The 15,415-nt window shown below is 39.3% G+C and overlaps 1 protein-coding gene across 9 annotated transcripts in view; it reads right to left on the minus strand.

Annotated features, from left to right (window-relative positions):
• Window positions 1–15,415, minus strand: part of PTK2 (protein tyrosine kinase 2) — a gene marked incomplete at its 3' end in the record, with an annotated part of 191,570 nt that overhangs the window by 36,137 nt on the left and 140,018 nt on the right. For 8 of the 9 annotated variants that reach the window (XR_014317044.1, XM_082755039.1, XM_082755036.1 and 5 more), the window contains 2 exons: window positions 5,657–5,713; window positions 3,180–3,277 (listed from right to left, as the gene is read on the minus strand). Coding sequence is in view for 8 of the 9 variants with exons in the window: in XM_082755039.1 (XP_082611165.1) it covers window positions 3,180–3,277; window positions 5,657–5,713 (155 nt within the window). Of the gene's footprint in view, window positions 1–3,179; window positions 3,278–4,332; window positions 4,354–5,656; window positions 5,714–9,365; window positions 9,384–10,548; window positions 10,633–15,415 lie in introns of all 9 variants that reach the window. The other variant, XM_082755035.1, reaches the window with a different exon arrangement.

Raw genomic sequence — 15,415 nt, forward strand, 5'->3', positions numbered from 1 at the left:
CCACCAAAAGCTAAGTCCTGTAAAATTCTAGCACTTTAGTTAAGAAATTCATTTTGCAAACATCACTGATAAAACATTAATATAAGCAAAACACTTAGTGTCTGTGTTTATATCTAATGAGCCTTGGAAAATTTCATCTGATTTAGAATATATTAATTCAAACAAAAATTGTGATAAAAGATGACTGATTTAAATGAGTAGTGCTATAAGTGTTACAGGGCTACTGGAGGAGAGTAAACTATGAGCATATTTAGCAAAAGCAAAGGAAAACAAGTAGATACATGCTTGAAAAACACACTTGGCTTCTGCAAGCAAGCAACTTGGAAAGCCAAATAAAGGAGTGTTTGTGGCTGTGCAGTGCAAAGACTGGCTGTAATTCTGACTGACTCCAATCCTTCCTATTAAGCAGACTGCTAACAGGATGCATACTAATTGGACTTTTCAGCTGAGCTCCAACTACAAAGGGAAGTGAAATATTTTATAAATTAGCTTTACAATCAGTTACATCGAGAGCTTAGAACCGATTTAACCCAACACATGTATTCAAAATCAGAAACAGATTGTAGCATCTCATTGCTTATCCTCTGAATACAGAAAAATGGGAAGCTCCAAGAAAGCCCAAAGGAGGCCTCCTGGCTCAGGCGGCATCTTTCATCTTCTCTTCCTCTGGTGTCTTCTACAAACACTCCTTTTCTAAGTCCCAGACAGCATGGAGAAGCTGTAAGTGCCTTTTATTTTGTAAAGAAGCTTTAGGCATTTGAGCTTCAGTAGAATTCAAAACACTGCGATTTAGTTAGAAAATGGTATTTTAAAAGTTTAAATCTTCATTTATCAAGTGAGTAACCTGCATTACAAACCGGAAAGCTCGTGTATCCCTAGCTCTCACAAGAATAGCACTGCAGGGGCCCAGCAGAAGCTGCTCCACCACAGGTAGCTCAAGCTCTTCCAGCACAGCAACATGGCACATCCCCACTGCTCCACGCCGTGCTAAGATGTCACTCTGATGAATTCTTCATGGATTAAAAGCAGCTGAAGTGTTTTAAAATTAATCCTGATCCAGTCCTGACCAGGGCCTTAGATGACTTCCTTCATATTGGGAATTCTGTGGTGGAGTCCCTGTCCCTGGGGGTGTTCAAGGAAAGGTCGGACGTGGTGCTTAGGGACAGGGTTTAGTGGGTGACATCGGTGGTAGGGGGATGGTTGGACCAGATGATCTTGAAAGTCTTTTTCAGCTTTGATTCCATGATTCTAATGGGAAAATTACACACCACCTTTTCCCCAAAAGGGCAGAGGGTAGACCAATGTCCTCGCCTGGTTTTTAAGGCCTGTGAGAGCCCAGCACTCACAGAATTGTCCTGTGTCCCCACATCCTTTGCTATTTTAAATCCATTTTTATACACAAGTGTTACCAGAATTAGAATAATATTTGTATTTTGCAGGCTTCACGTCCATTTGCTAAGAGTCAGTCACAACACAGGTCTTCGGGTTGCCTTTGCATGAAAACGTTGCTCAAAAATCTTCTCTCGTACATAAACGTGCCCATAAGCTGACTGAAAAACTGGTGGTAAATGAAGATTTTATTCCCTTCTGAAATCAGGATCCAACGATCAGGGTTGGAAGAGTTCTCTGGAGCCCTGCCAGACCAATCCTTCTCTCCTGGGGCTACAGACAGAGTTTTTCAACGTCTTATATATCAGTAGTAACATCAAAAGGCAGAGTTTTAGTGCCTGCAGCCAGCAAAGACTCCAGATACGCAGCACAACAACATACAGAAAGAGGACTCTTATCAGGGTTTTGCTGATGCTTTATTTTTGGATAAGGAGCCAAAACAGCGAGGATCTAACAGACAGGTACCAAAATGTTCAGTGAGCAGCAAACATCACCGTTTTAAATGACACTTTTGGCTTAATTCCAGAGTAAAGAAACCTTTAAAGACGGTCTTATTTGAACAGCTTACACCTGAGCAACAGGATCCTGGGTGTATATGTATGCATACATCTTTCATTCAGCATGCTATAAATGCAGGCTGGTTGTGGTATTTCGGGAATTCTTAGTAAAAAGCAGCTTTCTAGAAGATGTGGATGCTGCACAATCAATAGAGTAGGAACTTTACAAGTCCAATGAACAAGGATAAATAAGATTTTCAGATTGGAATTTGAGCTAACAGAACGAGATGCCAGAAATCACCCTTTTTTTTTTTTTTAATGTGACCTGAATACATACAAAGATGGGAAGGCTATCATGCTATTGCATCTGATCTTTTACCTGCTGTACCATTTCTTCCAGAAGTTTACGTTTCAGTTTATGACTACTGCATAAAAATGTAATGGTACCTTACTATTTTTCCTTTATATATTCAAGTTCCTTGTATGTGGTCAAAAATTCATGAAAGAAAGTCATCAGTTTCAAAAATCTGCCAGACACACACTGACTTAACAAAACCAATTTTTTCCTAGACAAAAAAATTATAGAAGTGGACAGCATTTTCTTTCAAGAAAAAGTGGTAGATTTATTAACATATAAACTAGAGAGCAAGAGAGAGATGCTTACTGCCGAAACAGACATTTTTCAATGTTATTGTCCCTCTGTTGTAGGCTACTGCCCTTCCAGCATAACAGAGTACAATTTCTCCTCTGTATTTCAGCACAGTTAGATTAAGTTAGATTACCTTATCCTGACACAAACGGCAGCTTCTGCACTGAACACTGAACCTAAACCCAGCTCAGGTTTCACAACTTTTGATACTGTTTTGAACTTCTGAACAAGTTCTAGAGCACTGAATATCCCACAGTGGAGTATGGCCAGAGGTACGTGCATGCTTCCCATGCTTGGACACACTCAAAATAAAGAAGTGTATTGCTGGGGTTTAAAAGCAAAATTCCAACTCTGCCAGTGGCTTCGATAAGGACCTGAATAATTTATTTAGCATTTTTGATTTGTTTCCTTATCTGTAAAAAAAAATTAGGCATATCGGAGCAGAGAAGCCACTCTGGAGCTCCTTTTTTACATACCTGAAAACTGAAAAAGATGCACTACATGCTGATTATTTTGATAAACCACAGAGTCAACATGTACTTGTGTTCTGGAAGACACAGTCCAAGGCATATGAAGCATACATTTATTTATTTAAACTAGAAACTTTTTGTTTGTCTGTGATTTACTTCCAAAATAAGGCTTACCGGACTCATGTAAACTCCTTGATGTACATCTCCAAATTGTCCTTCACCAATGCAGCGCCCCAGCTCAATTCTCTCCCTTTGAATTTCATAATCTCTGGCTACAAGAATATAATGCACTTAAAACATCAGATCTCCGATGAAGAGCAAATGAACAATCCACAAGATACCAAACTCAAAGTAAGTCACTCAAATGTCTCATATGAATAACTAAGATTAACACTTGCTGCACACCAACCTATAAAAATGCCATATACACAGTGGAAACCTCTTAAACAAATGCTTGAATCAAAGCAGTGTAAAAGGAATTGTGAAATCTAATCTGTTAATGAACTATTATGCATTATTTATTTCATTGCAATAGACGTAATTAAATCTTTCTTAATTATAGCTCGTAAAAGACAAAGAACACAAACAGCCTAGGGCAATACAGATGATAATAAATACAGCCTTAGCCCACGTGCCTTTGTATGTTTAAGAGAACTCCACTATGTGATATTTTAGATCTTGGAACCATCAAATGAGCCAGGAGAATTTTTAAAGAGGTAACTGCAAGAAAAAAAATACAGAAACAAGAGCGTGGCAAACAAAGATAAAATGAAAGAGCAGAATTTTGAGTGCACTACACCACCATCAGTGTGTAATTGGAGTAAAATTGATATAATGCTTTGCAACTTATGCAATTTTGTTAACTCCATTGTTTAATAGACTGAGAATATTTCTGATGAAAATGTCTCGGTACTTCAGCAAAACATTTAATCAATTGCAACTGAATTACTTCATTTGCAATTTAATTTCTAGCAGACATGGAAAAATATTTCAGGAGTAGCAGAAAAGCATGTGCAGTATATGTTTTCACCTCTACTTCTTTTATTCAGAGAGAAAAAAATATAATCTACCAGCTTAGGACTTCATGACTGATTATTTTGTCTTCATTAACACTACAGAAATAATGTCACCTAGAGCTGGGTAATACAATGTTAAATGATTTTTTCATTTCTTGTTTTAAGTACTGCATTTTCCTCTTTAAAATCCCAAAGCTAGCTGGTTTAACTAGAAATAAATGTTTATTAAATGAAAGTGAATAGGAAACTTAAAAATTCCACATCATTCCAAACTGCAAGCATACAGGGATGGGGAAAGGGTCTCCTGTTACCTTCATCTATTCCATAGCTTTCTGCAGTGCAATTAAGAGAAAAATCAAATGCTTACTTAGATATAGCTTCTTGAAATCAAAGCAAGGACAAACATTTGTTAACAATAAAAAAAAAGAAGAAATATACTGATGCAATTTTAAGTTTACATTAGCAGAAGTCACGGGTCTGTTCTTGTGATCCTACTGCCTCAGTCCTGCGAGAGCTGAACACTTGAACCCACTTCAATCCAAGCAAAGCGCTTCACTTCATGAATTTCTCTCCAACAGCCCATCTTATGGGCTTCGAATTGAAGGCATACTTAAGTGTTTAGCATCATCCAGGGCTGGGACCACAAGTAATTACTTCCATGAGAGTTTAAATAAAAAGATTTTTTGAAAAAAATCATACAGAGTTAATATGTTCACAAAAAATAAAGGATGTAACTTATCACAGTACTTTTTTTTTGCTCCTGCAATTATTTTGGTAGATTCATGTAGTGACTTACTGCAAGACATTCGAAACACATTGTTTATTTCTGGAAAACATATATTCTTGCTTTTCAAATATTTTCCACAGCAGTATGCTATATTGCGAACACTGGAGTGATCATGCAGCATTCCTGCCACATGGAAACCTGTAGAAATCCTTCCATATGTTCATCATTCTTCAGCAGAACATGGTACCAGCTCAGCACCACCCTCCCCTTTTACGCTAGCCAAACCTGACGTTTTTGCAGGTCTGAGCACCATCTGATTGCCAATCATTAAATTAGCTAACCCTATTTAGTATTATACCTTAATTCAAATATGCCATAAGAAAATCTTTGCAGTGACTAATGCATGACCTTTTTTTGCTTTCAAAGATGAAGACTCAGAAAAACTTTGCATTTTTGTTCTTGTTCCCCAAGTCTTTCATCTTTAACAAAATTGCATGTGGTACAACTTTTTTTTCACCAAGGAATTAGAGAGCAGCAAGTCTGAGACAGAGCAAGGATGAGGAGCAGTTACAGAGCAGTAGGCAGCAGCTTTCCAAATTCCTTGCCCTTATTAAACAAATCTTATCCAATCTTTCTTTGTGCACTGTGTTCAGCATCACCATAAAAAAAATGTATTTTGAGACATAAAAGGCAGTTCTCTGTGAAGTCACTGACATCAGCAAAAAATACTGAAGAACTTGTTTTTGTTTGCTTCGTAACCTGAACTTGAAAGACACTGAAACTGAGTTTTCAGAACATCATCAAGAATAGTTTCTTTGCACACATACTAAGCATGAAATCTCAGATTCACCCCTTGCTAAACCAAAGAAACTGCCAGACAAAAAGTTCCTATTAAGTCCCATACTTACTTGATGGCATTGTATACGTATCTTCTTCATCTATGATCTCTGCATAGTCATCTGTTTCTGTAAAGGGAGGAATTGAAGAATTTCGGGGAAAAAATGAAAACAGTTCTCCAAAACAGTACCTCCAATTTATCAAGGGTGATATGCGACAACCCCCCCCCCACTTCAACAGCGCCGGGACGCATTCACAATAGCGTGAATAAAACTTGCTCATGCATAATTTATGGTATGGTAATGACCCCTGCCAATTATACCACGTCACATAGATGCATTCACCAAGGAATAAAAGGAAGATTCATTCGGATTCAGAAAAGTCTAAGCTCTGTCATTGAAACCAATCTCAACTGTTGACTTCAGAAGAAAACCTTTCTAACAGCAAATCCCACCACAGGAAAGATAAAACATCATTAATGGATTAAATTGCTTCATCTTCAATAAAAGTGTGAATAGTAGCTTGCTACTATTTGGTGTCAAACAAGCAAAACAGCCAGTAAAGATGTTCCAGGGCAGCATCTACCCGCTGTCAGTGGGGCAACGTGAGCAATTTTCTGTAGCGTCTCTTGGAGCTTCGAGGTATTTTAGGTCACACTCTTGCCTGAGACCCATTTTCCTTGTATCGCTCTCAGTTTCCTTTGTTTAGCAGAAATTTCACTATCACTTTTGCTGTCAAGAACCGGCATCTCATGGACTGCTTGTGAAAACGCCCAATTCTCAAAGTTTTCAGAAAAATGTCAGTATTTTTTCCTCTGTTTAGGACTTAGGGCTTTTATGTCACCACTTCCCAAAATGGTCTAAATGGTGTCAAGCCCTATCAGAAGGTCCTTGGCTTGCTCTAAAGAGCTTCTTCCAGTGAGTGGAGGTCCTAATGGTCAGAAACTCTTCCAGGTTACAAAACCAATCCACAGCAGTGAGATGGTTACTCACTGCCAGACACATTCAATTCACCAACTTTAAATGCACAGAAATTCTCAAAATCAAGCAATTTCAAAGTCCAGTCTCAGGTTTTCATGGTTGGTTTCAGCTGCCTCTGGTTGGGCTGCCTCTGAAAAGCAAGATTCGCTCCCCTTTTCTCCCCTTCTGCCCTGGAGCATACGTATGTTCCTACATGTCCTTTGCATCATCTCTAAAGATAAGGTTTCTGAATGGTGAGTGGGACAAAGCAAAGGTCGGATGATCCCTTTTGGCAGCAGCCCTCAGCTCAACCAAATTAAGCCACTTCCGAAACCAGAGCAAGGCCCCTAAATATTTTACACGTAGATAAACAAGAAAAAAAGCTTTCAGACCAACTAAGTACTCAAAAACTGGGAAACTAGAGGTCCCTGCAACCTCTCAAGTTCAACACACTTCAGTAATTAAATGGAGAATTAAGTGGAGATTTATGATCCTAACTTGGTACTACTAAAATAAAATTAAAGCAATTTCTCTGTCAAACACCTGTACCATGTCTTGTAAAAACAGAATCAGGAAATTTTATGCCATCTGAATCTGTGCTAGGCAATTTCTATTTAGGACATTGCAAAACAGGGCCACCTAATGAAAATTCAATGAAATCTGAAGACAGCGCACAAGTCTGAAGAGGCAGCACACCCCAGAGGCACTGATCTCTTGGTATGTTTTTTCCTCCTAATATAAACTAGTGTTTTTGCAGAAAAGCCCCTGCTTGATCTGAAAAGCATCTGCTTGAAAGAAAACATCAGTGTTACACCACTGTGATGGGGACGGATCACTCTGCCTCCTTGCAATATTGTTCAAGATGTTTTTAGTTCTCTACTACTGTTACAAGCTGTTATGTGAGGATAATACCAAAGAATTCTTCATATATGTATAAAAAAGGGGTTGAAAGAAATACAAAAACATCTTCAAGAAGAATTTTAAAAGCCTAGAAAGTGTGGTGTCACACTTCTTTAGAAAAAGAAAACATCTGTCACACTAGGTTACGGGACAGTGCTTATAAAATATGATAAATGACTTGGCTTGTTCACCTCCCCGTTTTAAATTAATGAAGTTTATTTTTAATAAAAGCATTAAGAGAACACTGCAGAGCACTTTACGTGGTTTTGAGCCACTGCCCAAAACTGTCCTGAAACGAAAAGGGTCTTTGTAGCCAATCCAAATAAATAAAATGTATGTAATTAACTAAGTATTTCTTATTATACATTTAACACTCTGGAGGGGGATATATAATGAGAATTCAAAAACGATTCCAATCCATGTCTGGCATCGTTTCTTGGAATTAGAGGCGAATTCAATCCAGGTGATGTGCTCCAAGTGCTCTGCACCAAGGGTAACCAACCTCCCTCGCTTGCTGCTTTACCCCACGACTGCAGTCACTTGGTAAGAGATGAGAACCAAGCCTGGTAAGACCACGACCATGTTTGCCAAGAGATGGTCCAAAATCCACGCAGTCTACAGCAAAACCCATCTGGGTAAGGATCTGCAGGCTTGGATTATTCCAGGTGAAGGAAATGAGCAGGCTACTTTTGGACAAACATAGTGTCAGTGATAAAGGGGTGTGAGCCAAGTCGAACCTCACTAAACTGAATGTATTTATTAAAGAGTAGAAAAAAAATCAGTATTACATCCATAATAGCTCATCCTTTATTTTAACCTCTTTGAAATTCTTTTTCTCATGATTTTTATTCTCTTTTCAGAGCCCCTGTTTTTTAAAAGGTAAACACCAATGAAAATCAATGCAAGGTTAGTATCTGAAATACAATTTCTGAATTTATGACAGAAATAAAACACTGAGTTTTTAAGAAACACATCACTATTTCTAAGTAATAACTAGTATTATCTTAACATGATTTATATCTGAAAGAGAGAAAGCAGATGAGAATTAATACACCCCCTTGACAGTTTACTAAGAGAAAGGCCACAAGACATTCTCTCTCTTTCTTCTCATTTCCTTCTTTTGCAAATTAAAAGAACATAAAAAGCAGTGCCTCCTACTTATAAGAATAAAGACACATACACCAGTCTATCAGTTTGATTTTTTTCCATCATCAGATAAAATCCTTTAGAAAACCAGCTAAAATCTTTTTTTTTGTTGTTGCTAAAAAACAAACTTCTTTTCAGAGGATAGCAAGCGAATATTTCCAGGAAAAAAAAAAGGCTTTAAATGTTTAGAGAGGACAATATTTTATAACCACGGTTTCAAACTTTTGAAGAAAAATATTAAATGTCTTAAAAATCGGTAGATTGAGTAGCTGAAACCTGATTAATATTTCATAAATTCAATCTAAATCAATCCCTCATGTATAGCTTCTTTAATGCAAGGAGCAGTTGCGGACCACCGAGCACTTTGATGCCACCATGCCTTTAAAGCATCACTTAGTGGATTCATTTCCCATGCTGTATTACAGCCATTGACCAAACCCGATCTGCGATATAACCATGTAAATCAAACTGAATGGACGCTCTTGAAAAGCTAGAAACTTTCTTTGCATCATGCCAGAGCTCCCTTTGCAAACACATGCAATACCACATCCCTGCGTGTCTGAAATGGGTTTTCCTTTTTCGTTTCCAGTTTAGCAGAAAGGGTTAGTGGCACAGCCTGTAAGGTACAATGTTTATCGGCTAATGTCCAATGCAGAACTGCTTTTTAATACTAAAAGGTGTATAAAATTGATTACTGAAATGCGCATTGAGTGGTATGTGGATGTAGGAGTTGCATATTGCATATTAGTAACACACAGACTAGAAAACATATTACCGTCCCCACTAATTTCATCTGCAGATCCAGGTGGCATGCAAGGAGAGAGAAAAACAGAGGGGGAGAGAGAAGGGACAGAGAGAAGGGGAGGGGAAAATACACTATTAAATTCATGAGTAATCCAAAAGTATTCAGACTGCAGTTATCTTATATACCTGACTCAAGAGAAACCAGAAAAGTAGCGGAATTTAAGACTTCTCACCTAAAACCCAAGGGATAAAGATATGTCCTGAGAAGCTTGTATGACGAAACAGAGTTAATGACTTTCAAGCACAAAATTACACAAAAATTAAATCCAGGAGTGGAACTAGTACTCCTAAGGTATTGTTCAGTAATGACAAATTCTGCTATAACTTGAAATTTTGCTACAAAATAGATCTCCTACGGCCAGATGAGCCATTTCAGTTTGGCTTTGCACGTACACATAGGGCTGCTGGTAACTAGAGTTGGTGCTGACACTTTCCAAGGAAGGACACTCCAGTGCTATCGCTAAGACATCAGAAACACCCTCTAATTTAAGTATTAATTAGACAGAGCATAGTGCAGTTATGCAAACGAGCCCCACAGCCTGCATTTCTGGTAATGACACTACTCCACGCCAATCCCCGCAGCACAAGCTGATGTACTTTAGACATTATCTACGAAGAAAAGGAAAATATTGGAAAAGAAATGCCCTCGTTACTCTGGTTCTTCTTACCCCTACGGAAGCCAAACCAGCCCAGCCCAAGTGCTGAACCAGTGTGCAGCCACAAGCATCGCTGTACTCAGTATTTAATTCAAAGTGATCTGAGCCGATGCTTACTGTTGCTATTCTATTTCATTCATGAGCATGCTGCATCAGGGCTCCAAGAATGAAGGAAAAATACATCGACAAAACCCACCGAGGGTAGACGGGGCCCGCAGAGCTATACAAATAAAAATATGAGTAATTTGTCAGCATAGCATACGATGTTTAAAACAAAGTCCCCTACTAAAATGGAGACCGGCAAGTTTGCGACTGCAGGAAAATCCAATTCAATGGGAGACGAAGGGGTAGCAGAAATTTAATGAAATTATTCTTGGAACTCTGTTTGCCTGAGGCTAAAGTAGTAAACAAACAAACAAACAAAAAAACAACAGTAACCGAGTTAGTATTTCAGCTTTTGGGTTAATAAGGCAGCCTATACAAAGAGCAGTGCAGTACCCTTAGGCGGCGGCTCATGGGAACAGAAGACGAAAGGGAGAAAGCGCTTGGCTTTCTTTACTTTATGCTGACAGTGATTGACTCCTTTACAAAGAGGCAAGAAAAGAAAAGAGAAAAACAGAAACAAATTATTTGGAAATAAAAGAAAAGAGAGCGGAGAGAACATCTACAACGAATGAACATAAAAATAAAAGGTTTACGTTACAGTTCTCTATACGCAAAATGGATATACAAATGTTCATGGGACTCTAAGGCACATTTGTTATTTTTCTACAAATTCCTTTCTACAGCAATAAGCTATGTTCATTTCACTTTTTAAAATAGAATCTATTAAAAAAAATAAAAAATTGCCAGCTACATACGCCTCCTCATTCACAATGCAGACACCGTCCATCCCAAACATGTAATGCACTTTTGCAAGCTCCCTGTTTTCCTAGAAGGTGCTGTAGCTAAATTCTGACTTAAGTGGCAGTCACCAGACCAAAACATGCATGTACTGACTTTCTAGACACAGGGAAAACTTCACACAAAACAGGTATTTCACATATCACGGTAACACAGAACAAGGAAAAGCACTATGCTACTCTGTCCCACTGACACATATTATAAAATGGGATCAGTCACTGAGTTTTCTTGCCAGTGCAGACCTCACTTGCCAGGAGATATTCAGCACAGTCCCCCTTTCTTCATCATCACACTGCACTGAATTAGCAAAGAGCTTATCATGACGAGAGATATTTCTGAGAGCATACAAAGCGGATTTCACAAGGTGAGAAAGGAGGAAACAAGATGCTAAGAACCTGAGGATAGCTGCTCCTCTTATTTCTGGCATCTGTGCACTCTTCTCTGCTTTCATCCTTTCCCTCTCTCCTCTATCTCAGGGAATAGGAGAGGTGATGTAAAAATCCAGTCAACCAAAGACTCCCTCACAGCTACCATTCCAGCAAAGCCCAGTAAAGGGCAGAACTACAGCTGATTTTATTTAAAAACTTGACACTTTCAATAGAGTCTGGAAACCTACAAACCACCGAAGCAGCTGTATTTATGCAAAAAGCACTGTCTTACACTCATTTTTTTTGTGGCTGGAGCTTGAGGGATGATGTGCAGGATGTTTTAGAGCTGCATTAAGTGTGTTCACTGTCCAATGTGGAGGCTGCACGCTGAATTTCATGCGCACAAACCTAAGGGTAACGTTCCTAACAAAGCTTTCAACATCCACAAATAGAAGGAAGAACTACTACAGCTATTTTTAGAGGCTGCTGAAAAGGTACTGAAATAAGAATGAAGGAACATGATACACTGCACTGAAATACAAGAACAGGTATAGAGTCGCTGGAAGCAACGCGAGCTGTCTCAAAGGGAAGAGATGCTTCACCTCGACCCATCTGCTCAGGCTACAAGGCTAATTCCGAGCCTGACGCGCTGCAACGTTGTCACTCCTACACCAGCACATGGGTGGCAGAAGCTGATGGAAACCTGACCAGCCCATTTCTTATGAAGCTCTCTTTGAAATAACAAAGGTGGGTTGACTTCATCATGCCCCGATGAGTAGCAATGCTCAGATCAACTTGTCTCCTGCGTTTGAAAATTTGTGGTTATGATCCACTGCTTATAGCTTGTGCAATTATTCTGCCAGATTAAATCCAGAATGCTTTGTCTTAAACTTACTGCATCTTCAGTCTAGCTACGGAAAAAGTTTATTTTGGTAAAGATTCATTTTTAAGTTCAAAAAGAAGTTGCAACTCTTTTTTAGGAACCTTGAGAGTACCTGGTTGAAATGAATGTTATAGACAGATTTCTGCCATTCCACACTGACGCCCATAAAGCTTAGAAATGCTGCTGCAAACAGACCTCACCTGACTCCTTTTTTGTTTAATTCCTCTCCCAAATTCTAAGTATTCACTAAAACTACTGTGCTCAAGAAGGCCACAACACTTTGTACATGGTAACCTGTTCTCCAAAGGGAGCCATCAGGCAAGAGGGCAGCTGCTCCTGGAGCTCCTCGTTAGGATATCCAGCACTGGAAGGCTGGATATTGTAACGTCCCTTTCTACTTTAGTCACATATTCCTGAACCAGTTTGAGAAAACCCCAGAGAAAAACCTGTGAAAGAAAGAAATCTATGCATTTTCAAGGTTTTTGAAGTAAAACAAGTACCACAGAGCAGAAACATGAATGTATTTGTCAAAGCAAGTATGCTTAGACATAAAGAATAAAACAAACAAACAAAAAAGTAACAATGCATGGGATGTTTTTCTTGCCATACAAAAATGTCTGCTCAAATCAAGAGAATGGATCGCAAAGGAGGAGCACAGGAGGGGAAGAAATTTAACCAACGCTACAGGTTGATGAAATCAGTGCGATAACTTCCTAGGCTTTGACAGGGAAGAAATCAGCTTAGAGTGTCACCACAGTTCATTTTGGTCTTTTTGTGCATGAAGAGAAGTAAAGTTGTTGTTTTTTTTTGAATCTTAAAAAATCCACGCACTTTTCAGCATTATCTTTTTGGACTGATTTGATAAAATCAGCATGCAAACAAAACAAAACAAAAACCTTTACGACCTCGGGCAAAGAACACCTTTTCCCCCTTATCAATTTATTCAAATTGGACTAGGCAATGTAAGCCCTACACAAGAAACTCCTTCAGAGCTGAGCACAGGGCACACCTTCATTTTTAGCACAGGAATCACCACACAGGGCAGGCACTGTGCTTTGCAAACAGAAGTGATTTAATAAAATCTTATTTGTCTTTCCATCCTTGCTCACAGTTTTGCTTGTGAACAGCCCTCATCGTTCACAGCTATCCTGGGCCTTTTGTATGCCAACACTGTCTTCATTAAGAACATTTTTAATTGTCTTAATAATGTAATCAGGTAAATACACTTAGCATTTTCTTCTCTGCTGTATGTTTAATTTTGACAGTTGGCTCCTGCTATGTTTCATTTTGTTCTAGATAGCCAACTGGAAGTCTTTCTCATAGATAAACTGTACCATATCCTGTTTATTTACTTATTTATTTACTAATGCAGGCATAATTTAAGTGAACTTTTAGTATATCTCCTTCAAAGCAAACCTTCAGGCCTGTGCCTTGTGCTGGTGCCTGCCATCACCTCTCCAGTCACTGCTCCCTCCCCACAGACACTTCGTTTTATTCAGCAGCACCAGAACATCCCAATGCCAGTTTTGGCTTCTGGAGTAGGCCTTCAAGATGATCAAGTCAGCAGTGTGCCCTGGCAGCCAGGAGGGCCAACCTTATCCTGGGGTGCATCAAGCACAGCATCGATGGTTGGTTGAGGGAAGGGATCGTCCTGCTCTGCTCTGCGCTGGTGTGGCCTCACCTTGAGTACTGTGTGCAGTTCTGGGCACCACAGTACAAAAAAGGATGTGAAAGTGTTGGAAGGTGTCCAGAGAAGGGCTACAAAGATGGTGAAGGGTCTGGAGGGGAAGATCTATGAGGAGTGGCTGAGGTCCCTTGGCCTGTTCAGCCTGGAAAAGAGGAGGCTGAGGGGGGACCTCATGACGGTGTACAGCTTCCTCATGAGGGGGAGCGGAGGGGCAGGCACTGATCTCTTCTCTTTAGGGGCAAGCGATAGGACCCTTGGGAATGGTGTCAAGCTGCTACAGGGGAGGTTCAGGCTGGATATCAGGAAAGGTTCTTCACCAAAAGGGTTGTCGCACACTGGAACAGGCTCCCCAGGGATGTAGTCATGGCACCAGGCCCGTCAGAGTTTAAGAAGCGTTTGGACTGTGCTCTCAGTCGTATGGTCAGAATTTTTGGGTAGACCTGTGTGGTGCCAGGAATTGGACTTGATAATCCTCATGGGTCCCTTCTAGCTCAGGATATTCTGTGTTTCTGTAAGTCCACCCACAGTCTGTATGTATTCTGCCCTGTTCTGTAGCTCAGCACATAATGCAACATTGGAGCTACAACTCGAAGAATTTATGGCCAGAGAATTTTCTAGTGCAAAGGAAGCACAACGATTAGCTATGGCATACAATCATTTGATATTTTTTCTTCCTATTCATATTTACGTGAGCAAGGATGGGGTAGGAGAAACCAAAGAACTTTGTCATGAAGGATTTATGTAAGAGTGGAGCAAGCTAACTAAGGCTTTACTGATTCCATTTTATGAAGAACTTCTTATAATATATAACTGACTGGGTAACTTATTATTTTTGGAAATATGTCTATCAGGAAATACGTGCATCACCTTGCTGAGGCTAATGGTTGCTATTTCAAAACAAACTGCTGGCCAAAGAAAGTTTCTGTGGACTAGAGTAAAGCATTTAATAAGGTGACTCCAAGCAAAACAGCAGGAAACCCAGTCAATAAAATCATAGTAAAGTCCTATGTTGCTTCTTACAAATTAGATGTACTATTTGCACACAGCAAATAGCTTAGCCTTACTGTTTCCTGAGTGCACGCTCTCGGCCAAGTACAAAGAATTCCTTTTTAATGTGAAAGGAAGAAATAAACTGAGAGGGAGATAAAAGTTGGGACTATCCATCAGCTAGAACACCACTCGCTTCTGGTGAGTCACAGTAATTTAATCCAAAACATCAAAAAATCTGAAATTCCACTCAGATTTAATTGGGCTTTTTATATTTATATATAAATACATGCAGACACGCACACATAACTGTAAAATTTGACAAATAAAATTATTACTATGCTTAAAAACTGGGGGAAATCTGGTAGGCATCTTGCTTGCACATAATAAAAGATAATGCCTGCTGCAAGAAACATTTAATTTAAAGGCAAGACAGACAAAGAATAGCAGAACAAACAGAAAAAAAACGCATGCAGTAAGAGGTGTGTGGTGAAAGCTGGTTCAGTGACACACAGCCATAAGAGAACATTTCTTGGC

The sequence above is a fragment of the Aythya marila genome (genome assembly GCF_965140915.1).
Source record: "Aythya marila genome assembly, chromosome: 2".
In the NCBI taxonomy this organism is placed as follows: Eukaryota; Metazoa; Chordata; class Aves; order Anseriformes; family Anatidae; genus Aythya; species Aythya marila.